This window comes from Chlamydomonas reinhardtii, chromosome 6 (genome assembly GCF_000002595.2).
Source record: "Chlamydomonas reinhardtii strain CC-503 cw92 mt+ chromosome 6, whole genome shotgun sequence".
NCBI lineage: Eukaryota > Viridiplantae > Chlorophyta > Chlorophyceae > Chlamydomonadales > Chlamydomonadaceae > Chlamydomonas > Chlamydomonas reinhardtii.
The window spans coordinates 415,920-439,122 of NC_057009.1; the positions used below are offsets into that span (position 1 = coordinate 415,920).

General features: G+C 63.9%; 4 protein-coding genes across 5 annotated transcripts; 2 read left to right on the forward strand and 2 right to left on the reverse strand.

Annotated features, from left to right (window-relative positions):
- The first annotated feature begins 16 nt into the window (after positions 1 to 16).
- CHLRE_06g252200v5 (uncharacterized protein) lies at positions 17 to 4,171 on the forward strand. Its single transcript, XM_001696592.2, has 10 exons — positions 17 to 184; positions 535 to 662; positions 986 to 1,061; positions 1,240 to 1,322; positions 1,721 to 1,777; positions 1,941 to 2,018; positions 2,527 to 2,628; positions 2,831 to 2,936; positions 3,172 to 3,461; positions 3,588 to 4,171. Exons 1-10 carry the CDS (start codon positions 94 to 96, stop codon positions 3,768 to 3,770), a joined length of 1,194 nt encoding a protein of 397 aa, XP_001696644.1. The 5' UTR covers positions 17 to 93; the 3' UTR covers positions 3,771 to 4,171.
- A 5,609-nt stretch (positions 4,172 to 9,780) lies between these two features.
- On the reverse strand, positions 9,781 to 14,276 carry CHLRE_06g252250v5 (uncharacterized protein). Its single transcript, XM_043062614.1, has 4 exons — positions 13,978 to 14,276; positions 11,345 to 13,766; positions 11,017 to 11,240; positions 9,781 to 10,655 (listed from the first exon to the last, which is right to left on the reverse strand). Exons 1-4 carry the CDS (start codon positions 14,020 to 14,022, stop codon positions 10,080 to 10,082), a joined length of 3,267 nt encoding a protein of 1,088 aa, XP_042923320.1. The 5' UTR covers positions 14,023 to 14,276; the 3' UTR covers positions 9,781 to 10,079.
- A 79-nt stretch (positions 14,277 to 14,355) lies between these two features.
- Positions 14,356 to 19,346, reverse strand: CHLRE_06g252300v5 (uncharacterized protein). The gene is made up of 10 exons (XM_001696353.1): positions 18,933 to 19,346; positions 18,519 to 18,632; positions 18,159 to 18,267; positions 17,892 to 17,978; positions 17,287 to 17,525; positions 16,875 to 16,999; positions 16,584 to 16,653; positions 16,251 to 16,376; positions 15,604 to 15,949; positions 14,356 to 15,270 (listed from the first exon to the last, which is right to left on the reverse strand). Exons 1-10 carry the CDS (start codon positions 19,101 to 19,103, stop codon positions 15,134 to 15,136), a joined length of 1,524 nt encoding a protein of 507 aa, XP_001696405.1. The 5' UTR covers positions 19,104 to 19,346; the 3' UTR covers positions 14,356 to 15,133.
- Positions 19,347 to 19,446: 100 nt separating this feature from the next.
- On the forward strand, positions 19,447 to 23,176 carry CHLRE_06g252350v5 (uncharacterized protein). 2 transcript variants are annotated; one of them, XM_043062615.1, is made up of 7 exons: positions 19,447 to 19,566; positions 19,647 to 19,971; positions 20,371 to 20,458; positions 20,661 to 20,882; positions 21,132 to 21,268; positions 21,457 to 21,640; positions 21,932 to 23,176. In XM_043062615.1, exons 2-7 carry the CDS (start codon positions 19,667 to 19,669, stop codon positions 22,340 to 22,342), a joined length of 1,347 nt encoding a protein of 448 aa, XP_042923321.1. In that variant the 5' UTR covers positions 19,447 to 19,566; positions 19,647 to 19,666; the 3' UTR covers positions 22,343 to 23,176. The 2 variants fall into 2 exon arrangements, with proteins under 2 accessions (XP_042923321.1, XP_001696643.1); XM_001696591.2 differs by having other exon boundaries at positions 19,447 to 19,971.
- The last annotated feature ends 27 nt before the right edge of the window (positions 23,177 to 23,203 follow it).

Genomic DNA, 23,203 nt, shown 5'->3' on the forward strand with positions numbered 1-23,203 from the left:
AACCTATCGTGCTAATGGCACTGGTTTTGTAAGTGGCTGCGTTTCCTACCAACAATAATAATTGCATAGGTCTGTACAAGGTGTAGAGCAACTATGGCGCAGCCTCCTCGGCCTGCGGAGGAGTATGACGACGACGTCCAGGAGGACGAAGATGAGCTTAAGGAGGGAGAGCTTGATGATGATGGTGAGTGCGCGGGAGGACGGTCGGCTGGTCAGCTGCATTGCTTGGTTTCAATTGGCCCCTTGTGGATCTCTGAATGCGGGCTGCTGGAGTGCTTTGCGCCTCCAACTGCACATAGTAGACGTAGATCTGGGTTCCCAGTGTTCCGATCGGATCGTGCGCACTCAGCCGCCGCGCATCCTTGTTGCGGTGACAATTTACGAAGCTGGCACCGCGGCGATGCATCGCCTCGGCGTCTTTATCGAAGCGTACAGGGCCTGTTTGCTCCAGTGCGGAGCCCCCTAGCCTCATAGTAAAGACTATGCCATAGGTTGGCCGAATCGTTGCTTCGTTGGACTGTGTGATGTTTGCAGAGTCACACGAGGCAGCTTCTGAAGGGGGAGAGGCAGCAGCAGGGGATGAGGAGGCGGAGGACGATGAGCAGGACGAAGAGGATGGCGACGAAGATTCCCAGCCATGGGCGGGTCTCAACCGCTTACCGGTATGTGGGGTGACAGACCCAGCGATGAAGTGGCTAACGATCCAGCCTCCGTCTAGAGGTATATATGGATGTGCTTGCAAGCAGCATGGCTCTGCCGGCAGCGGGGATGTGTCTGGGCTGAGGCAGCCGACTGGGCAAGGGGGGGAGGGGGTGGAACTGCGCGTGCGAGGCGGTTAGTAGCTGCTGCCCTCCTGCGCATCGTCTCAATCCATGCACTACTGAACAAGGCACATTCCACGCATTCTCTCCCCTTAGCTCTGGTCTGAGTAGCTCAGTAACCTCGTGTGTACTGTTGGCACCACAAACCGTGCTTGTGCCTCCAGGAGCGCGACGACATGCTGGATATTTTGAATGAGCTGCGTGCGGAGGGGCGGAAGCAGCTTACAGTGCTACTTCTAGGTAAGCAGGCGAGGCTGGCAAGTTCTTCTCTGGGGGATCGGGGGCCGGGGATGGCTACAACCAATGGTTGTGTACCCCTCCATTGATACGGGCGTGAGATCGACGACCCCCAAGCTCCTACTCGCGCAAGCACTTACCATTACTACTGGCCACCACCATCCCGTACCCGCCACCCCAGGCAAGTCCAGTGTGGGCAAGAGCTCGCTCATCAACTCGCTGTTGGGCGAGGCGGTGGTGCGCGTGCAGGCCTTCAAGTTGCAGGTGGGTCTAGGTGCGGGGTGGGCCCGGAGTAGAGCTGTCGGGTGGCGTGCAGGTCCGGAAAACCGGCGCCGGGCGGGGGCCGGGGGCTAGCATCGCACTACCCAGGACACAGAGAATACAGGGGCGACACCACAACGAGACGTCGAGGCAGGGGCCAGAGGTGGCAACTGCTTTCACATTTACCGGTTATCGTGCTGAATCCCGGTACGCGGCAATGTGGCTTCGGGCGGGTCGTTGTGTGCGCACTTGGGGTCTGGTCACCCACACGCGAATATCATTAGTCTGGTTGGCGCGCCTGGGCCGCGCCCCTGTTCCAGCCCTCACAGGGGTAGGGCCACTCGGCAAGTGCCTGCCCACGCACGGTGCTCCCACCCTGTGCGGCTGTGTTGTCTGTACAGGCGGACACCGACATCACGACCACAGTGGTGCGGCAGGTGGCCGTGGGCAACTCCGAGGTGGGTCGGGGCCGGACACCGGCCCCACACACACCCTGGCTGGTCGTGGGCTCGTCTGGCCCCGTGCCACGTCCCCACGTTGCGAGGCGGCTGCGTGCTCACACGCCTTTGTATTTCCAGTTGCATACCTCCACGTCCCTGTGGGCGTGTGACACGTGTGCAGGTGGACGGCTTCCGGCTGAAGCTGATCGACACGTGCGGGCTGGAGGACCCGGAGGCGGGGGACACAGTCAACCTGGGGGTAAGGCTGGGGTGGGTGTTACATTCATGATTCTGGGGTGGGGTGGGGGTGTGCGCCGAGCTCAACCAAGTTTGTGGGATGGGGCAACCACTTCCAATCCCGAGTTCGGATTCATGCTGCACGTTTACATGGGCACATGTCCAAGCGGCTCCACTAACATCTGTGTCCGGGGGCGGGGTTGGGATAGGGAGGGACGGCATGGCCTTGTTTGGGGATGGCGTGCGTGTGTGTGGAAATGGCTCTGGAGGTCGAGGGGCCGAGGTGACGCAATTGTGGTGGAATACAATAGCGGCATTTGCAGATGATGAGTGAATATATTGTTCTGTAAGCTGACACAAGGCTGGGGCAGAGGCGGTGGCACGATACTGTCCGCTGGTCCACTCTACCAGTCTCCCGCGATCATGCATCGCCTGATGTCTTGGCTTGGGCATGACGAGTCACTCAGTGCTTGCACACACCCAACGGCTGAGTCTTCCCTGGGGGCCTGCCCTTGCTCGCTCCTGGTCAGGCCCTGTCCAAGATTGCCGAGGACGTGCGCGGTGTGGGCATTGACGTGGTGCTGTACTGCGACCGCCTGGACCTGTACCGGGTGGACCCCCTGGACAAGGCGGTGAGGCGGCGAGGGAGGGGGGGGCCGTGGCAGGGAGAGCGGCAGGTATGTCAGTTTCCTGTGTGCAAGGTTCCCATGTCTATGTGATGAGGCAAGACGGGTTGGGTTTGGGGTTTGGGGCACATGTGGGGGATGGCGAAGCAGACCGACAGTCCCTAGTTACGGCAGCAACGAATAGCGGTGCCCACCGCGCTATCTGCAGATCATTGACGCTATTAGCTCAACCTTCGGCCGCGGCATTTGGCGCCGCACCGTGGTGGCGCTCACTCACGCCAATCTGGTGCAAACGCCCCCGGGGACTGACTATGGTGGGTGTGGTGTGCACTCGTATACTTGTATACCTATATACTTGAACTTGTAGTCAGCACCGCTTGTAATTAGGATGATGAATGCACGTACAGAAGTTATGTTCAGCTGTGTACGGTGTTGTCCAGTTTCTGCTCTCCACATGCCTGGGGCCCGCTGTGGTTGGCACTGGTGTCGCTGCTGACGCCCGTGCCGCCCACCATTCTGCAACCTGTACTTCCACCCCTTCTCCGACAGACTCATTCGTGAACGGCCGTGTTCGACTCATTCGCGGCGCCGTGCGCGGTCCGCTGTTCTTCCGGCCGTCGCTGCCGGTGGCGCTGGTGGAGAACAGTGAGACGTGCCCGGTCAGCTCGGAGTCAGGTTTCCGAGTGCTGCCCGACGGCGAACCATGGCTGGTGGCGCTGGTGAGCCAGCTGGTGGACATGGCGGCGGCGCGGCGGCGGCCGTACAAGTACCACCCGCGCCTCAGCAGCAAGCCCAGCCACAGGTTCCGCTGGCTGCTGCCGGTGGCCATTGCCGCCGAGGTGAGGAGGGGTGGACGACCGTGGGCACGGTGCTTGGGGCGGATGGGAAGGAGGAAGGGGTGACGGAGGAACATGTGCTTTCTCAGTACCACCGATATCCCGGCTGCCCCACGTCTGCTCCCTCAGGTGTTGTTCTATCGGCGTTTCCTGCACCCGCGCCTGGACGACAACCAGCGCCGCGTTGAGCGGGAGGAGGAACGCGTGTGGGCCCTGCGTGGCCAGCAACGCCGTGCCCTAGGTCTGCATCGCCCGCACCGGCCAGACAAGGACGCAGCATGGCGGCTGGAGCAGATGTACGACGACGACTAAATCGGTGCCATGTAGCAAGCAGGCGCCAGGTAGCAAGTGATGCAGCCCTTGGCGGTTGCTCGGGCTGTCGATGTTGCATGTGAGGCGCCGAAAGGTGGCCGGCCTCCTTTGTGTACGATGGGGCCGGCAAAGGGGACAGTTGTGTAGTGCGCCAGACAACAAAAACCAGATACAATCCGTCTGATTGTGAGCTTATGGTTGCGACAAGGGGCCGATTATGAATGCGACATTACAAGAAGGGACAGTCCGACCCAGGGGTCCCGAACCCCTGGTCCGACGAAGCAAGGGTGCCCTGTACCCAGGTCAGGAGGGAACCATCTCCGGTCCAGGTTATGCCTATTCAAGAGGACTAGCGAGCTAGGACTGAAGGCTGGCATGCGAGGCTGTAAGACACGCTAGCAAAACTCGTGCTACGCATGTCCCTCAAGGGTGCTAGACCGTGCTAATCTAAACACAGCCCCCACCGGTGACAGCAGCCAGTAAAGATTTGCATTACCTGTACAGAAAGTACTTCAAACGTACTTTGCCCTCAAACTCTTGCAACGCGACGGCCTAAGGAATGCGATCCACCGACGCATTATGGCTTGACCTTTCAAGGAGAAAGGCCTTGGCATTGGGTCGTTTAGGCTGGGAAGCAGTGATCCCTCACGGCCAAGGATATGCTGTAGGCGGGGCTGTGGGGGCGTTCGGTGCTTGCGTGCAATTGCTGTGGCAGGGTTAGTCTGCAAACGCGCAGCCTTAACAGCCTCATTGACGTGTTACGGCGGCGCCACCCGGCTCGCCGCGTGTGTACCTTCTTCCACCCCCACGGGGCGAGTCGGCTGGACCGCATTCTGTGCAGTGGCGGCCTCGAACCGCAGGTCCTGGAGTGCGGCGTCGCCGCCGGGGTGCCCTCCGATCATATGCTTGTGACGGTTGCCCTTGCGGCGTCGCCTGAAGCCGCGCCACCCGCTCGGAGCCTGCCCAGGGCCCACCTCGGTTTCCGGGACTTCAAAGACTTGGATCATGACTACCGTGCCTGGCTGGGTACGGCCCTGGCGGCACGCCCTACTGATCCTGTTGAGCTGCTGGAGTGGTGGCCGGCCCTTAAACGGGCTGCCGCCACGTCCGCCAACCGCCTGAGCCGGGAAGCTGTTACGAGGCGTGTGGCCGCCAGCCAGCGGGAGGCGGCCGCGCTTGATGCGGCGGCAGCAGCTGCCGCCGCGGTGGAGGCTGGCGGTGATGTGCAGGTGGCGGCGCAGGCGGCCGTGCGGGCGCGGTGCACGGCGGCGGAGGCCGCCGTGGCCGCGGCCGCCGGCGCGGCGCGACGTACGCGCCACGCGTGGCTGCGTGGCGGCGAGAAGCCCTGCCCTCTCCTCACGCGCATGCTGCGGCCGGCGGGTGGGCCGCGCGTGATTGCCAAGTTGAAACAGCCCAATGGCACCACTACATCCGACCCCACGGTCATGGGGCAGGTGATGGCGCGGTACTGGAGGGACGTCAGTGCCGCGCCGCCGCCCGCTCCGGATGCCCGCACGCAAGTCCTGGATGCGCTGCAACAGCACGGGCGCCGGTGTACAGCCGAAGAGGCGGATCAGCTGGGGCGGGTTGCGGTCTCGGCGGCGGAGGTGCGCGCGGCGCTAGCCGCTGCGCCGGCTGGGCGCGCGGCGGGCCCTGACGGCATACCGGTGGAGTTATACCAACACTATGACAGTGATTTTGCGCCGGTCCTAGCGGATGTGTTTACGGCGGTGGGGGAGGGGGCTGGGGTGCCTGACGGGCTCCTGGATGGCGTGTGGTCTTTCTTCTTTAAGTCGGGCGACCCTACCGAGCCCTCTAATTATCGCCTCATCACGCTGACGGATACCGATTACCGCACCCTTGCCCGGGTGTTGTGCTTGCGACTGCAACCGGTGTTTGGGCGTGTCATAGACCCTGAGCAAACTGCGTTTCTGACGGACCGTCGCATTGCCGATAACGTCCTCTTGCTCCAACTTACTCCTGGCCTGTTGAAAGCCGCCAAAAAGGCCCCGGCTGTGGCGGCCTTCCTCGACTTTTACAAGGCGTATGATACGGTGGACCGCTCTTTTCTGCTCGCGTGTCTGGAGCGCATGGGCGTGGGGGCGGGCTTTCTTACGTGGGTGTCCCGCCTGTTAACTGATACACGTGGGGCGGCGTTGGTGAATGGACGTGTGTCAGGATGGGTGCCGTTGATGGCGGGCGTGCGGCAGGGCTGCCCGTTGGCTCCGTTGCTCTACCTCGCTGTGGCACAAGCCCTTCTGTCATGGCTACGCAGCCGGGGGCATGGTGTGCTCGCTAACCTTGCGTCGGTGCTGGCGTCCCAGTATGCGGATGATTGCACGCCGTTTCTGGAGGGGTTTCAGGCGGTGCCGGGGTTCCTGGCGGACATGGATGTGTTTCGGCGGGCGTCTGGACAACGGTTAAATATGACTAAAGTTGAACTGATGGTGATGGGGACGGTCGGCGGTGCTGGCGCCCTGCCGGCCGGCATGGCTGGCCCGCCCCTGCCCCTGGCTGGCGTGTGGTGCCGGCGGCCAAGTCACTAGGGGTGCATTACGGGGATTGGGGCGCATGCTCCCCACCAGTTACGTTTGAGGCCGTGATGGGGGTGTTGAGCAAAATCGCGCGCATGCCCGTGTCCATGTTTGGTCGGGCGGCCGCGGCGTCGGCTTATGCTTTGGGCAAGGTCCTGTATCATTTGGAATTTGCGGGTCTTCCCCAACTGTACGTTGTGGACCGGCTGCTAGCCAGGGTGGCGGCGGTGGTGGATCGGCGACTGTCGCCGGCCCAGTTTGATGCCAGCCCACATGCACGCCCGGTTGGCCTCTCCATTGACCTTATGCAACTGCCTCCGGCGGTGGGGGGGGCGGGCCTGTTGCCGCTGGTGCCGCATGTGAAAGCGCGGCAAGCCGGTCTCGCGGTCCGGTGTGTGTTGGGTGTGTGTGGTCTGCTGCCGTACGTGCCCCCGTGGACCCGGGTCGCGGCGGCGTGGCTGCGCCAGGTGCACCCGGCGGCAACGCCCCTGCGTTTCTTGGTGCGGGGGGCCGCGGACCGTGTGCTGAATAAGCCGCTCACCCCGGCGGGCAAGCCGTTTGCGCGCCTGCTGAAAGCCATGACTGCATTGCCCGCGGTGACTCTTGTGGCGCCGCCCGAGCCGGGCGCGTGGGTGAGTCATGTGCCGTTGTGGGCTAACCCGGCGCTGTGTGTGGACGGCCGCGCGTGGGAATTGGCTTTCGCGGATTTGTTCGCTCTGCCGGGACTGGCGTGTGTGGGCCAGCTGGTTGCAGCGCATGACGGTCTGAACGAACTGCGGCAGGCATTGACAAGCCCTTGGGCGGAGGGCTCCCGGTCTGGTGAAGCGTGTGCGGATATGTATGTGACTGCTGTGTGGAGGCGGGTGCTGCACTGGAGCACGCGGGCACGCCTGCCGTCGCCCCTGCCGGGGCCGGCGTCGCCTCAAGAGGCGGCCGACCGGTTTGCGGCGGCGGTGGCCCTTCTTCCCGCTGGCTGGGCTGCCGCCGCGCGTGCGGCCCAGCTGGCTCGGGGGCCTGCCGCCGCGCTGCCGCTCCCGGTGGCCGACGTCGTGAGTGCTACGGCGGAGTCGGTGCAACGGGTGGTGCGGGGACTTGGATGGTTGCAGTGCGGGGGGCCGCCCATCCTGCTCACTGCCTACACGGTGAAGGCGGGGACCGTGCTACAAATGGCTCCACAGTTAGCCGCCCTGAAGGCTAAGCATTTGCAGTATGTGTGCGATGCGGGTGTGTCGGGGGTGGGGGCTGCCCTGGCGGCGGGGGCCTTCGTGTGCACCTTGGCCCGCTTGTGGTCGCTGAAATGGGAGAATCATCATAAGGAAGCACTGTGGCGTGTGGCCGCCAACGCTTGCTGGGCGTTTCCACGGCATGCTAGCGAGCGGGCGCGAGGCGTTACTGTTGACCCGTGTTGGGCGTGTGGGGTGGACATGCAGGATGGGGACCGGCGTCACTGGTTTTGGGACTGCACTGTTGCGCTGTCACTGCGGGAAAGTATGGGGATGGCTATGGGTTTCCTGCCGGAGGAGGCTCTAAGTGCCTTCTCTCGTGAGGAGTTGTGGTTAGTGCGCCCGCCTGCGGGGCTTGCGCCACCTGTGTGGGATGTGGTGTGTCTCGCTGCTATGTCTGCCCTGGACTTTGGTCGGCAGCGTGTGGTTATGGCCGGGTTGGCGGCGCGAGCGAAGCTGCCGTCGGCCCGGGTGCTGAGCATTGGACTTGCCGTCGTAGCTGACTTCTGGGGTCGTCTCCAGACGTTTGTGACTTTGGGTATCAGGCCAAAGGGTTGGGACGCTGTGCCGTTTGCGCATCCCTTCATATCTCGGGCTGTTGGTGACGGCATGGTTTTGCGCTTGCCGTATGACGCTGATTCCCCGCCCCCCTCGCCGTGAGAGGTTGTGCGTGGTTGGTGGCTCTGTGTGTGGGCAGGATGCACGTGTGGGCGACCGTTCTAGTACCTGGACGCTTGCGCCCTGGTTAGTGCGTGCGCTGTGCGTGTGTCCTGCGGCCTAGAGGTTTCCCGGCACTCCTGTGCCTAGGCTTGTGGCGTTGAGGCACAGCGGTGGGGCTCTGGCGGGTTGAGGCTTGGCTAGGACTCACTGTGCGCGGAGTCACACGGACTTTGCCCGCGGGAGGGTTTGCAGCAAAGTCGGGGTTGGGCCCTGATAGCATGTGATGGCTCGGCGTCTTCGGGAGCTGGGACTGTCCCCTCTGTAACATCCGCATCCTTAACAGCCCTCCGACCTCTTGCAGGCTTTACAGGAAGCGTCCTGACAGCATTGTATTCGCCACGCACATTGCACCCACACGCAACACTAGGGCGGGTGGACCAGGGGTCCAGGGGGGTAGAAAGCTTCAGGTTCTTACCCCATGCTCAAAAATACAGAGTATTAGGAGAGCATTATGCATGTGCTTTTAGGTTTTTGGGCTGAGCCCCCCCAGAGCGTTCCAGGGGGGGGGGCGAAGGCCCCCCAGGAACACCTGGCTGCGTCATTCGAAGGAAAGCGTGCAGGGCCAGGGGAGGGGGGAGGCGGACCAGGGGAGGTGACGGGCAGAGGGGTTGGCTTGCCCCTTCCCCCGAAGGGGGAGGGGCGGAAGCCATTGCGGTCGCATCGAGTCCCCAGGCGGGCCCCCCTCGGTTATGACAGTTTTACCTTGAGTTATTTTGAGAAACCCGAACGTAGCCAGAGTTCTTGTGCAAATAATACGCCTTTCAACTTGTCCCAAGCGATGCATAACTTTGCGGAAACGCGAGGAAGACGTAAGACTAGAGGCGAAGGGATTGGAGGATCCCGGCGCTCGATAGCGCCATCGGGTTGCATTTCTTGTCAGTCACGGACTTGTGGTAGACAATGATACCTCAAGGCAATAAACAATTGACAAGAGATGGTGAGTGCGAAGCGCCGACGACCCTAAATGCGGGGTCGTTCTCCAGAGCGCGATTTCGAATGTGAAATTTATATCGTGCTCTGTAGAATCGACCCCGCATTTCGGGTCGTCGGCGAAGCGCATGCGCCCTCGCCGATCGGCAAAAGCAGTGGCGCCGTTTGCTTCTCGATGCATCAGCGCTGATTTTTGTGGTATCAACGGTGCATACTATCGTGGTGGCGATTTCGCGAAATCATGTGCAACATCTCGGGGCCCCCCCACCACGGTGGGGGGGCCCCCCAACCCCTCGCCCCCGCCCGCGCTCTCTCGCCTTTGGCTCACCAGCGCACTTGTGTTCACCGGCGCCTCCCCGCACAGTCCGGGCATCCCTCCCCATCCCTCCCTCCCCATCCCTCCCCATCCCGTTCGCACAACTGCGCGCTGAAATGGACGTTTGGAATGAGCCCATAGCCGATAGCTCGGCTCAGGGCGGGGCTAAGTTCCCGGCATACTTGGCCTTGCAACGGTGCGCAATGGGACAGAGGGGAGGGGGCAAGCCGGGGTACTGCGTAGCGGTAGGTGTTTCAGGTGCAGGCCCCCCCGCACACCGCACATGCCGGAAACGGGCCCGGTACCCGCGCATCTGCCCCACGAATGCCTGGGCGTGCTTTCCCACCTCTTGGGATCCTACGAGCGTACTAGGAGCATGCTGGCTGCGCGTGGCGCACATCGTAGGCGCGGGTGTGGGCATGCCGACATGGCTACCTGTCCGGTCACTTAAATCCCATGAACATGTGTGTGCAACTGCATGCGTGCTATTGAACCTGCCATGCCACTCCTATTATACCTTAAAATAGCCGTTTCATTCCTTCACCGCAGCAAAATGTAGAGCATCTCATACTTTGCTACCTTCCTGTCACCGCGTCAGGCCTCGCAGAAACCGCCAAATAACTGCAACCCCGTGCTTAACGTCCACCCGCCCGCCGTCCCCGTCTGCAGCAGCTCCCGCCTCCGCCGCTACTGCCTCAGCATCGGCCTCCACCTCCGCCTGCGCCTCGCTCGGCCTCTGGTAAACCTGCTGCTGCTCCGCTACCGAGATCACCATTAGCCCTTCCGACCCGCTGACCACCTCGCCAGTGGTCCTGACCTCAACTGCAGCAGGCCGCGCATCCGTCAACACCCCCTCCTCACTGGCAGCACCAGCACCAACAGCGCTAGCATCTACAGCACTGCTGTCCCCACAACGTGCACCGCCGCCGCGAGCCTCCTCACTGGAACCTGCCGGCTGGTCCGCCTTCTCATGACTGCCAAACAGCACCTTCGCCACTGCCGCACCACCGCTCATCCGCCTCAGGGCTGCGACCAGCTGCCACACCTGCTCGCGCCAGTCCGGGCCGCGGTCCAGCAGCAGGTGCTCCCCAGCCTCCAGGCGCCGGGTGGCGACCAGCAGCGGCACCACCGCATCGCCCGGCGCCAACTGCACGCCCACCACCTGTAACAGGCATATGTATGCACATGTACGCACGCGTGGTTTCAACAGGGGCAGCAGACCATGAAGCGAAAATCAATGCGTGAATGCCCCACCGACTACCATCGGAAGCTGGCGGTCTGAGGAGGAGGTTGTGTCGGACGGGGGTCGGGCCAGCCCCCGAGTCAAGCAAACCGGACCAGGCTTTCGGACGGTCGGCCCCTGCTCCGCCCTTTCCGGCGCTCTCCCTAGCCAACCCGGTGCTCGCCCCGACCCATCCCATGATTCCAGTGCTACTTCCGTCCATCCACTGCACCTTGCGCCCGCCTCGAGCATTGTCCGGATGCCGCTGCTACGTACACGGTCATCCCCATGCCGAACTTACCATGCAGTTGGCTTCCGCACCGCTGACACCGGCGCCGCCCGTACCGCCAGCTGCCGTCGTCGATTCTGCCACCCAGGCGGGTCTGAAGGCAGGGTCATTGACCAGCCCCACCACACCGCCACCGTAGCAGCCATCCGGCGACATGAGCACGAGGTGCAGTTGGGAGGTGCCGCCGGCGGCTGAGGCGCTGCTGCTGCTGCTGCTGCTGCTGCGGCTGTTGTCGCCTGCAAGCCACACAACACAATAACGACTTGGAGGATGGACAATACCCCCGGACCATGAACGAAGAACGCGCAACATGCGCCTGCTGCTGCCATGCATGTCTTACCGCCGGCGTTGCGCAGCGGTGACCAGGTGTAAGGCCATGCGTGCACAGTCCCCAGCAGCGCCCACGCCGCCTCTAACGCCGCCGCCAGCTCCAGGCTATCTACCGAAGCATCAGCATCCGTAGCAGCCCCATCGGCAGCAGCAGCAGCAGTAGATCTTGGCTGGCAGCGCCGTCGCAGCTCCTGGCGCAGCTCCGGCCGCAGCGCCCCGGTCGCCAAGCCGTTCAGCAGCCCCGACTGCAAGCTAGCCGCCAACACGACGCGTCCGCCCACAAACGCCAGCAGATCGCCAGCCTCCAGAGGCCGCGCCGCAGCCACGCTCCACCACGCTGCCTCGTCGTCAAGCAGGCCCCGACCGCGGGCACCACCACGGCTGGCTGCGGCGCCAATCCCCGCGGCCGCTGGCTGCTGACGGCTGCTCGGCGGCGGCCGCTGCAGCTTCACCAGGCACAGCCGTGCGGACGCTGATGGGTCGTGCAGGAGTAGCGGCTGTAAGCTTGGGAACGACGCCACAGCCTCACAGCTAGCGCTGCCACTGCCGCCTCCACTACTGCCGCTACCGCTGCCGCTGCCGCTGCCGCTGCCGCTGCCGGCTGCTGCAGCCGTGCTTTGCCGCGTCTGGGCCGCCTTGGCCAGCAGGACCCAGCACGTCGCCCGCGACTGCAGCCGCCGTATGTTATCAGCTGCTGCTGACGAGCTGCTGCTGCTGGTGGTAGGCTGCAGCATCAGGACGCGGATACCACTCTGCCACTGCGCAACTCCGCTCTGATCTCCGCCAGGCGAACCGGCAATCGCCTTCTGCAGCTGCACCGCAGAGACCTGCGGGTCAAAGGTGATGCTGCTGGTCCTGCCGCCCGCTTGCAGGCCCGATTTTTGCGTGGCAGCCGCAGTGGGCAGCTGGGTAATGCTGCCGGCGAGGCTGCAGCTCGCATTGCCACGACTGGGTGGCACCACCAGAATCACACGGCCGGGCCCCTCCGGGTGCAGGGCCAGGCGGTCTCCAGGCTGCAGGCCCAGCACGTGCAGGGCCTCAGACCGGCAGCACAGGACCGGCCCCGAGCTGTCGTCACCCGCACCCCTTGCGTCCGGGCCCGCAGCAAGCAGCCACATGGGCACACGCGGCCACTGCACGGCCAATGACGGCTTGCCGGATGCAGCTGCGGTGCTGGGCACTAACTGGGGCAGGCACACCTCCACTGCCTGCCGCTGCCGCCACCGCTGCTGCTTCATCCAGTCGAGCGCCAGTCCCCAGGCCTGCATCAAGGCTTCCAATTGCAACGGCTCCTCAGCGACCAGCTGCAGCAGCCCACCCGCATCCGCGCCCTCCACTGGGCCGCCCACGGTGAACAGCGCCAGCAGGGGAGGCGAGGCCAGCGGCGGCAGGGTGGCGGCGGGGCGGGCCCTGGTAGTGCTGTGGCCGCTGGCCGAGGCACTGCTGCTGGCGGTGCTGCTGCTGGCGGCACTGCTGCTGGCGGCTGCGGCAGTCGGCACCTGCGGCGGGTGGGGCTTGGCAGCAACTGCAGGGGCTCCAGCAGCCGCCAATGCCGCTGTGGTGGCCTGGGTCGGTGCCGCCACCAGCACCGCCGCCAGGCTCTGTGCCGGCAGCACCAGCAGCCGGCCTTGTGGAGGCAGCTCCGGCAGCAGGGCGGCCGGCAGGCCCCGAAGCAGGGCCCCGTCGGCAAAACCGGCGCTATCACTGCCAGCCTGCCGTTGCCACGTCACGGGGCAGGGGGTTGACTGCATGTTTACGGGCTGGCGTGATCTGGACGCTGGCAGCACCTGCACGTATAGCAGTGTCATCCGCTGCTGGTCTGCCGGCTCCTGCACACCCGCTGCGCCGCCGCCACCGGCCCCCATGTCGGTCAGCAGCGAGGGCAGGGTCACCTCCAGCGATACCTCACTGCTGCCGCCTGCCTGCTGCTGCTGGCTGATGGAGTAGGCGGCTGTGAAGGCCGGCGGCGGCGGTGTTGAGGAGCGCGCAGCCGCCACGGCTGCTACGCCGGCACGCACACCTGCAGCGGCACCTCCGGCGCCCCCTAGCGCTCCTCCTGCTTTGAGCTCTCCAGTGGGCGTGCAGGTGGCGATGACCATGAGGGGACCGCCGGGCTGCAGCGCCAGCAGCGCAAGGCTGTCTCCCTCTTCCAGGCCCAGCACATCGGCATCGCTGCGGAGGCACTTGAGCACGTAGCAGTCTTCGCTGTCGTACACCAGCCGCAGCTGCACGGGGGCCCAGCCGCTTAACCCCTCATGCAGCCACAGGTCTACAACGGGATACCGGTACGGCGTCTTCTCATTGTACGCCGCCTGGATGGCGGTGGGCATCTGTGTTGGGCATGCCTCGTTCCAGTCCATTTTGGCAGATCGTAGTCGCATTCCGTTCCCCAGCCTCAGAGGATACACACGAATACCGCCGGGCGACGTGTTCTGTGCGTGTGTGGGACCGTGTTGGAACAGTGGATGCGTGACGTGATGTGACGAGTGCGGAGCGACCACTGATGCGCCACAGGGGAGCGAGGCAATCATCGAACCTTATGCCCCTCAAGTCCAATCAACGTCACGACCGCGGGCGGGAGCGCAAGGCAGGCAAGTAAGCTGGCTGGCAGGCACGCTAGCTGGTCCCGCGGCGTGCACGCACCTCATGCTGTTCTGGCGCTGAGCCCCCCGTCGTAGCCCGAGGCATAGCAACTGCCCGTAGTGGCACAGCGTGGCGAGCAACGCAACAGGGCCGGCCGAGGTGCGAGGTGGCCGATGAGGCAACCCCTCGAGTGAAGCATGGTGGTAGAGGTAGATTATTATATGCAGAAGCAACCCACTGGTTCTTAAGGGGAGGCGGTTCTTAAGGGATGGCCCGCGGATGCCGCGACCGTTGACCGAACACGCTGCGTTTTGACCGAACACGCTGCGTCAAGCTAAGCGCTAATCCAGACATGTGCATCGAGCATTTGTTTAAACTGTGCACGAGCGGTTAGCTGTAATCCGCGCGACTGGAGAGCGCGGCTTTTCAAAGGCGAAGCCGAAATAGGATTTAGATGAGGGTGTATGCATCACCGATGTGCATTAGCCAGGCCGTAGCTCTTGACATGACCCTTATGGAAACGCGTGAAAGCGTGCCGTACCTCCATGGCGACGTGCACCCATGAACCCACCAACCTTGACCCTCACCCGTACCCATGTTCTGTATTGCGCACTAGCGAACCGCCTAGCGATCTATGGGGCGTGCCCCGCAAGCAGCATGTGGTAGCCCAGCTACCCCGCGCACCTCCAGTGCTGCCTTCCACTCTACAGTTCTCAATCACACGCATATCGCTACGCCTTGCCCCTTTCACAAGCCAATCTGGCGCCCGCTTGGCTGTAGCACGTTAAGCTGTCATCAACAATGCATTTGCACGCTTCAAACACGTCTCCAGATACCAGAAGCCGTCAGTGTCTTTGCGTGGCTGTGTCAAATGTAAGCCGTCAGCCGCAACGCAATGGCACAACTGAAACCCACGTGATGGCCCCAGTCGATGCGTGAGGCGGTAGTCCCACCCGCCCTCCGCACACCGGGGGCAGATCCCCACCTTCCACCCCCACCGCCCGCTCCCTCTGCCCAGTGCCCCACGCGCCTGGCTCCTCCGGCCCGCTACCCCACCGATGAGCCGATGCGTAGACAGCACCCACCGACCCCGGAAGCCGACCGGAACGGGGCCTGCTGCTACCAACGCGCCAGCACCAGCCTGCCGGCACAATCCTAGACGCCGCGCACGTCCACTCGTCCAGGCCAGCGCCACCTCCCCTCGTGCAGCTGGCAGCTAGTAAGGAGCCATGTTAATGGGCAGCGTGGAGGGCTCGTCCACATGCTCCTCCCACTCGTGCTCCTCCAGGCGCCGCAGGGTCAGGTAGGCGTCCACGCCGTACCCGGGGATGGTCTGAAGCCGCAGGTCGCCGCCTGCACGGGTGGGCGGAGACGGCGGCGGGCAGGTGCAAGGGAGGGGTAGATTGCGTGGTTGTCTTGAAGAGCACTAGGCAGGGACACTCAGGACCGGGAGTGCGATGGGGGTGCAGCGTATAAGAAAATGGTTGCGAGAGCGCGGGCCAAGGCTGCTCCACTCCAGACACTACGGTAGGCAGATGCAAATCCTGGGGGGTGTCGCGGTCCCCGCCCTGGTCGCTGTGGCCCTGCAGGCTGTGGCCACCTCCGCCAATAGCCGTAGGCCCCCAGTGCAACAGACCCCGCCGCTACAGACACAACTGCGATAGCAATGCGCAGCCATGGGCTCACCGAAGTATCTTGCATACAGCCGCGACAGAGGCAGGCCGAAGCCCAGCCCCGCCATCTGGTAGCGTGAGTGGCCGCCGGGCCCGCGCATCAGCACCTGCAGCCCACCGCCCGGCTGCTGCTGCCGCCGGCCGCCCGTGCTGCTGCCGCCGCCGCCACTGGATGCCGTTGCTGCGGACCCGCTGCCGCCCGCGCCCGCCGCCACCTGCTGCACCATGCCACTGCCCAGCCCCTCCACCACGTCCGGCCCCACGCCGTCCTTCCCGCCGCTGCCGCTGGTACTGCTGCTGCTGCTGTGGGTGGAGGCCGCCGCGCTCCGTCCAATGGTGGTAAAGCCGTATGACCACACCTGCACAAGGCGACACAACAAACACGCCGCTTCAGTTGAGCGCCACGGTTGCCGGCGAAGACGATGGAACACACATCTCGTGTCCTGACAGGCGGCGCTGGCACGGGGTACGGCGTCGGGAGAAATCGAACACCAAACCAGGGGCTGGGCAGTCATCAGAGCCATGATTAGCCGAGCGAGGCGCACGCTGACCTGGTCACCGGTACGGAGTCTGCCCAACGCCATTGTAATCACCACAGACCTTTGCTAATCAGCAGCCTTGGGTGCCCCACAGACGCCACCCAGCCCCCTGCCGGCGCACCTTGTCGATGAATTCCTCCGCAATGCCGCCGCCCTGGTCGGTGATCCGGACGGTCAGCGTGCCGTTTAGGCCCGGGCACACGCGCACATGCACCGGCGGCAGCTTGGGCGGCGGGCACGAGAACGCCTGCATTTACGGGGGACCTGTTTGTCACATCGACGCTCCGAGCATTGGTATGCGCGAGGGGGGAGGATGCGCCACTCTACACATTCTCGCCGCTCCATCGCTGTAGGCAGATAGCCTATTTATGGTACTCTGGGACTGCTAAGCGGCATTGCAGGCGCACAAGGACAGTTGTGTGAGCGGGCAAGCTGCAAAGGTGCACACACGCACCGGATTGCCCGCGCCGCCCGCCTGCGCTTGCCGCGCTGCTTGTTGCGCCCTGCCCTGCTCCACCACCGCCCTGCGTTATCACGAAGGTTTGCACGGCCATGCGTGGGAGGAAAGTAAAGATAAGAAAGCTCCAATGTATGCAGGCAGGCGTGTTTCCGTCCTACCACGCTCGATGCTGGCATGTGCCGAAAACGGCGACCCCAGAGCCCGTTGAGCCAATACACCCGCGCCCTGCGGCCCCTGCCCTGCTCCGCCCCGCTCCCCGCCTTCTGCCGCCCCGCTCCCCCGCACCTCATGGCGTTCTTGAGCAGTTCGTAAAGCATGTAGTCCAGGTGAGCGGGGATGTAGGGAATGGTCACGTGTGGGTCGCCGCTAACCACCACGTCCGGCGCCGTGCCGTACGTCTCCATGCACACCTGCGCACACCCGAGAGGGCGTGCAGGCGTGCAGGCAGGCGGGAAGGCGGACGTTGCCGGCATGAGTGTTGAGGAGGCCACGTGCTAAAGAGCACAATGACAACATTACGCAAGAGCACCTGTGTGTATGTGTGAGCGCTCGCGTGTGTCGTGCATGTGTGTCACCGCATCCGTGATTGGATGCGACGCGGCTAGCTTCCTCGACAGCCCCCCAGCAACAGCAGCTGCTGCCACCCTGCCGCCGGGCCCACCCGCCACCCACCCGCCGCCGCCCAGCCGCCACGCACCTGTTTGGTCTTCTGCACCGCGAAGTCTATGGAGTCGTGCACGTCCAGGTCGGTGCAGATGATGCCGATGAAGGCCGGGCGCTTGTTGTTGATGTGCAGGTGCTGCTCCGCAATGACGCGGCGGCTGATGCGGCTGCGCAGCATGGAGTCAAAGAAGCTGTCCATGCGCAGGCAGCTGCCCACAAGCTCCTTGCTCTTGCACTCGCGCAGGCCCGTGGCCAGAGAGTCCAGCATGGGGGCTGCAGGGCGGATTGCGGGTGGGAGAGGGGTCCGAGGCAGGTAGCTCGGGTGGCTGGCAGCAGGTGGCGGTGGCGGGATGGGAAACGTGTCATGCGGTCAAGTTCCGGGCGTGCAGGCCGTCAAAGGCAGCCGTGCACGGTGTCCTCTGACGGTACCGACGTTATACCCAGCCCAAACTAGAAGTGGCTGACAGGTCTGCAGACAAGGCGCGTGTGACCGAGCTCTAACAGCATGCCGCAGCCTCCAACCCGCGCCGCTGGTTCCCTCCTTTGCCGACGTGCTGCCCGACCCCGCCTCCAGCCCTGGCAGCCCCTGCCCCTCTCCGTCCCCCACCCCCTCCCTCTGCCTTCTGCCTGCCGCCCCACCGTGTGAGTCCAGGTGCTGGCGCAGCAGCTGACAAAAGTCCTGGTTCTCCTCCAGCGTGCGGATGGTGGGCACACGCCGCAGCGTCTCTGTGCAGGTGGGCATGACTAGTTAGGAGAAGGCCTGTTGTTACGGCGCAGTATTGCACAGACTGACGGGTAGGATGGCAGTCGGCAGCACCCGCAGCGCCCGACAACAAAGCAGCCCCAACCGCCACTCCTGCCACTGCGTGCTCTGCCCTCCGGACTCGATTCTTGACACGCGCGCACCAAAGCTGATGTAGTACTGGTTGTACACCTTTTTGATGTGTGGGTTGGTCACCACGATGTACGGCAGCAGCTGCAGGTCCAGCAGCCGCCGCGCCAGGCGCTTGGGCAGCTGGGGGCGTGTAGGGGTGCGCAGGGGTGTGGCCTCGGCGGTGTGCGTAAGAGGGAGAGCATAACGCCATGCTGCCCCAGCACACTGCGTGGGAGTCCCGCCTCCACCACATCCACTGCCACCGCCCCAGCCCTTCAGGTCGTCTCCAGCGACCACACAGCAAGCTAAAGCTCACCGCTTGCCAACATGGCTTTTCGCCCCCAAGCCTAGGCTACTTGTACAGCCTTTTGCCCACAGCCCCCCTGCCGCACCTCCCGCTGCACATATCGAGCGCTCTTGAGGACCTTGTCCGGATCGTTCCATGCGTTGCGACCGAAGCTTAGCATTTGACGCAGAGACAACACCTCCACGTCTTGCGCCGCATACTACGATTTGAAGGCCGGGGGCATAGCGGCAGGGTAGTGTCGGTCCCAAAGAGGCTTGAGCGTCACACCCTGAAGATGACAGTGGGTAATTGGCCGAGGTGCCCACCCATGCGCCGCGCCGCCCCGCCCACGCGCTGCGCCGCCCCGCCTCGTCGCTGTCGTATGAGCATGCAGCTGACCGCAAATGCACTCTCAACCTGCGGCTATGACGAGTCTGGCAAAGGTACCGCCAGGCAAGAGGCCTGCGCCCTGCCTTAACCCCCGCTAGGCCAGCGCACCCCTTGTGCTCATCCATCTTACCTTCTCTACCGTCGAGTCGTAGAAGCTCTCCGCCCTAACGGTATTTAGCTGAAACTCGGCGCACGAAGCCGTGGACCCGACATGAAGAGATTGACGGGCGCAGCGCCATGCTCCGGAGCTGTCCACCGCGCTGCCCAAGCCACTAATGATGCGATGTGCAATGCTTTGCATGCCTCCCCCTTGTCCGTGTGATGGCGCAACTGGCGGCACGAACTCGCGCAAGTCGCCTCAGCTTTCTTCTTCAAGCTTAGTCGGTCGCGCCTACAGGCGCGCTAGCATTGCATTGAATTACCAATGACATTTACGTATCAGCGACAACACCTGGGGCCACCGGCTGCTGAACTAGCAACGAGTCACAATCGTGTCAGCAGGCTCAGCCGCTTATGACCGGCCGCGTTTTGCATTGATACAAGCAACACTCAAGCAATTTACAACAGAATGTTGGCGAATGAGCTACAAGTCTACGAAGCGCCGGCATGGACAAAACAGCAAGTTTGAGAAGTTGCACCATGGAGACCTGTTTTTCCGGGCATGTAGTACGTCATTCACAAGGCATCTCGCTGTTCGCAAGCGCGCCGAAACCAGGCAACGGGCCCGACTTTCTAGTTTTCTGGGCCTGCGGCAATCTTCCAAGGTGCCTCGTTCAGTTGGACGTCTAGCCTTGGCAGAACCTCAGTACTCGCTCATTTGCGGTCCGATTTGTCGGAGGCACAGGTTCCATCGTCTTGACGCGGATGCTCGGCGGCGCTGCGTGCGGGACAGCCCGGCCTGCGACTGCCGCAGGACCCACGGATGCGGCTATCAGGACACAGACGGCGGCTTTCAGGCTCAGGCCGTGGGCGGTGAGCTCTGAAGCTGCGGAGCGCCGGCTATCGCACAGCAGCGCGTGTGGCCGGGGCCGCAGCGCCACCGGAAGCGACCTCCGCTGCCCGGTACGGCGGCGTGGGTCCTGCGTCGCTGCTGCTGCCGGCTACGGATCCGAGCCATTCATGGGTGACACGCCCCGCGCCCCGCGGCAGCGCAAGCCGGAGTGGGTCAGGTGCGTGGCGGGGACGCAGCGCGCGACGGCGCGGCGCGGGTGCATCGCAGCTGCGTGCCCTGTAGTGCTGTGGTGGCGGGGCGGGCGATGGGTGTTCGCGATGGACATACAGGCGTGCTCTACGTAGACGGCGTCTTGCATGGCCTGATGCTGTCCTTGGCAGTTGTAGTGTGGGCGTCCACTAGGCTGGTTGTCACCAGCGGCGTAGTTGCAAACATATTTATACCAACCTGCGGCCGCCACACACGCACGCGTTGCCAAGCCCGCATGCCCCGGTGCCCCGCCGCCTCCCGCTAACGAACCTAGTTACCGGTATGACCCGGCCCCCCTCCTCCCCTACCATCCTGCTGGGCCGGCATCGTGACCTCATGCTATGTTCCGGCACCTTGTGCTGTGCAGGATCCTTGAGGAGGACGCGGACAACGACCCCGAGGTGGCGGAGTTGCTTGAGGGCACAGGGGGCGACCCGGACAAGATCCGGGAAAAAGTGAGGTGGGAGAGAGGGCGGCGGTGGGGAATAGCTAGTGCTTGGAAGTTGGCTGCATGCACACTGCAGATTGGCCGCATGTTTGGTTGGCGACTCTGGGCGGCACGCCCTCCTTGCCCACGCGCCCAGCTGGCGACGGCAATCCCTGCCCCTCACCTCGCCACCACACCACCCGCTGACCCCTGCACCCTGCGCCCTGCAGATGAAACACCGGCTCAAGCAGAGCGATGTGCACCGCGAGGACGGTGGCACTGATGTGCCCCCAAACATCTCATTCCGCGCCATCAGCCCGCTGGGGCTGTGGGTGTGGCTGCAGTTCGCGGGCGGGCCGCCCACGCCCGGCGAGCAGGAGCTGCTGGAGGGAGTGCTGCGCAGCTGGTTCGCAGTGGGCAAGCTGGGCGGCTACAACAGCCAGAACCTGCAGGTGGGCAGCCGGGAAAGGAGGTGCGGGAGAAGGGGTGTGGGACGGGCGACAGGGCGGGAGGGGGCCGGGAGCGGGAGGCGCTACTCTGCACTCTGCAGGCGGCAAGTCCAGCACGCACCAGTTTCTCACGGTCTGCGGGCCCACCCGAGTGTGCTGAACACAATCCAGAAATCCCCGCTGGCCTCGAGGCCCCAGCACACAGATTTCTTTACCCATCCCGGCCATTCTCCTCTTTGCCATGTCCCTCAGGTGTACCAGAACGCGGACGACGACCAGTCGTTCTTCGAGTACGACAACGACGAGCTGGGCGTGGGTGAGAACCGCATGGCCTCCTACATGCACGACATGGGAGACATACAGTACCAGGACGACTGGGCGCGAGTGTGGTGAGCAGCGCCGCGGACCGGGCGGGGCGGGGCGGGGCGGGGCGGAGCGAGCATGACGGCGCGGTCCACAGATACTGCTGGGCTATTGTGAAGCTGTGGTGGTCTCAGCGTGCGCTTTGCAGGACCCGGCACGACCCGATGGTAGCTATAGACGCTCACACACGCAAATCATGTGTGTGCCTCGCCAGGATCGACCTGGGCACCGCGGACGAGCTGTCTCTGGACGTGCTGCTGAACACGCTGGTGGGCTTCAGCGCGCAGATGTGCGCCCTCAAGGCCATCACGCTGGGCGGAGCCAACGAGGACTGGCCGCTGCCGGAGGGCTGGGAGGGTGACGCGTCGGGACTCGGGCCCGACGACGAGTTCATGCGGGTGAGGCGTGCCGGTGGCGGCGGTGATGGGGGTGGTGGGCGCGAGATGGAGAGGCAGTGGACTTGAGGGGATAGGGCAGGGTGGAACAGCAGGCAGCGGCTGCTGCTCTTGCGACCGCGGGGCTGCACCATAAGCTGCGAAGGGCCGTGCTTACACCGGCACTCAGGAGGAGAAAGTGCCTCACATTGCCCGCTGACACGCTTCCGTGCCGCCATTCCCTGAACCCACGATTTCCGAGTATATGAGTCGCCTGCAATGCCCACGCCGCCCGTCCACCCCTGCTTCCTGCAGGCAACCATGGACCCGATGCGGCTGCCCGAGGGCCTGGATGAGGAGTTCCAGTTCATGGACGAGGAGGGCATGCTGGAGGGCGGCAAGGGGCGACCACAGGCAGCAGCAGCAGCAGGCAGCGGGTACGGCGTGGACGCGGGGGAGTACGGCGCGACCGCTGAGGAACGGGAACTGCAACAGCTGGCGGCGAGGCTGCGGCGGCCGCAGCCGGCAGGGAGCGGGACCGCCGTGGGGGGTTACTACGGGGCCAGCAAAGCCCCGGGTGTGGATTTGGACATTGACCCGGATGAGTACAGGTTCACGGACCAGGAGGAGCAGGCGGCAGGGGAACAGATCAGTCAGGCGCCAACGCAACAGCTGCAGCGGCCTTGGGGCGCGAGTTTTGTGCGCCGCGTCAAAAGGCAGGGCTAAGGCATCGGTGCATCTGTTGCTCATGAACATGTTCTGTGCGCAGCCGGTGTTCCTTGCTTGGCGTTGGTGTTTTGGGGCTGAGCCCCCGGTCCTGGTGAGCCGCCGGCTGCTGTGACGCTGCTGTGACGGGACTTCGGGAGGTTATGTGCCCGAGCCCGAGGGGGGTAGAGGAGCAAGTGAGGGTGCATCAACGACACGACCTCCGGACACTCCAACACGGCCTCCGTCCATCGCAACATGTATGGTGACTCATGCCCGGCAGGGTTGTGTAGTTCGTAGTACGCGTACATGTACTACGTACTATACTACGTACTGTACGCTGCCCTCGTCGGCTAGTACGTTGGGAAAATACGCTTGCCGTGATGCTGCAGACTGGACTGCGGAGGTTGCTGTTGTGCGAAGGATCGGTGTGGAGGTGATTGCCGACTTCTGGTCACGGCTAGCTGCGTTTGTGCAGTTTGTGAGTCTGCATCGGCCTCCGCGCCGCTGGGACCTTGTCCCGAACCAGCACCCATTCCTAGCATCAGATTATGTTGGAGGGGTTATCTTTGTAGGGCCAGCAGCGGACTCGCCACCGGCCTCACCCTAGATTGTCAGCTTAGGGACTCGCAAGAGGTAGGCTTATGACGCTGACCCACCGCTTAGGTGAGCAGCGCTAGCGTTTGCGGTGAGCCGGGCCTGGGGTTCCTCCCCTCTACTCCGGAGGCGAGGAGCATGGGGGTCATTCGGGGACCTCTCCTCGGGTGCGCGTGCGCAAGCGCGTGCGTGTCTCGTACGTTTTTGGGGCCCTGGCTTAGTCCACGGCTGTCGTCCCACATGTAACCTCTATCAGCTGACAAGTTGGTGTTCTCCAGGTTGGTT

Coding starts and splice junctions, on each gene's coding strand:
- CHLRE_06g252200v5 (XM_001696592.2), top strand. CDS start 94: ATGGCGCAGCCTCCTCGGCCTGCGGAGGAGTATGACGACGACGTCCAG. Junction 1,323..1,720: donor TGCAGGCCTTCAAGTTGCAG/GTGGGTCTAGGT, acceptor TTGTCTGTACAG/GCGGACACCGACATCACGAC. Junction 3,462..3,587: donor CGGTGGCCATTGCCGCCGAG/GTGAGGAGGGGT, acceptor CTGCTCCCTCAG/GTGTTGTTCTATCGGCGTTT.
- CHLRE_06g252250v5 (XM_043062614.1), bottom strand. CDS start 14,022: ATGCCTCGGGCTACGACGGGGGGCTCAGCGCCAGAACAGCATGAG. Junction 13,767..13,977: donor CAGCGCCAGAACAGCATGAG/GTGCGTGCACGC, acceptor ACACACGCACAG/AACACGTCGCCCGGCGGTAT. Junction 10,656..11,016: donor GTGCGGAAGCCAACTGCATG/GTAAGTTCGGCA, acceptor TGCCTGTTACAG/GTGGTGGGCGTGCAGTTGGC.
- CHLRE_06g252300v5 (XM_001696353.1), bottom strand. CDS start 19,103: ATGCAAAGCATTGCACATCGCATCATTAGTGGCTTGGGCAGCGCGGTG. Junction 17,000..17,286: donor CGGTGCAGAAGACCAAACAG/GTGCGTGGCGGC, acceptor GGGTGTGCGCAG/GTGTGCATGGAGACGTACGG. Junction 15,950..16,250: donor CGGAGGAATTCATCGACAAG/GTGCGCCGGCAG, acceptor CGCCTTGTGCAG/GTGTGGTCATACGGCTTTAC.
- CHLRE_06g252350v5 (XM_001696591.2), top strand. CDS start 19,667: ATGCTCGGCGGCGCTGCGTGCGGGACAGCCCGGCCTGCGACTGCCGCA. Junction 21,269..21,456: donor GACGACTGGGCGCGAGTGTG/GTGAGCAGCGCC, acceptor GTGCCTCGCCAG/GATCGACCTGGGCACCGCGG. Junction 21,641..21,931: donor CCGACGACGAGTTCATGCGG/GTGAGGCGTGCC, acceptor TGCTTCCTGCAG/GCAACCATGGACCCGATGCG.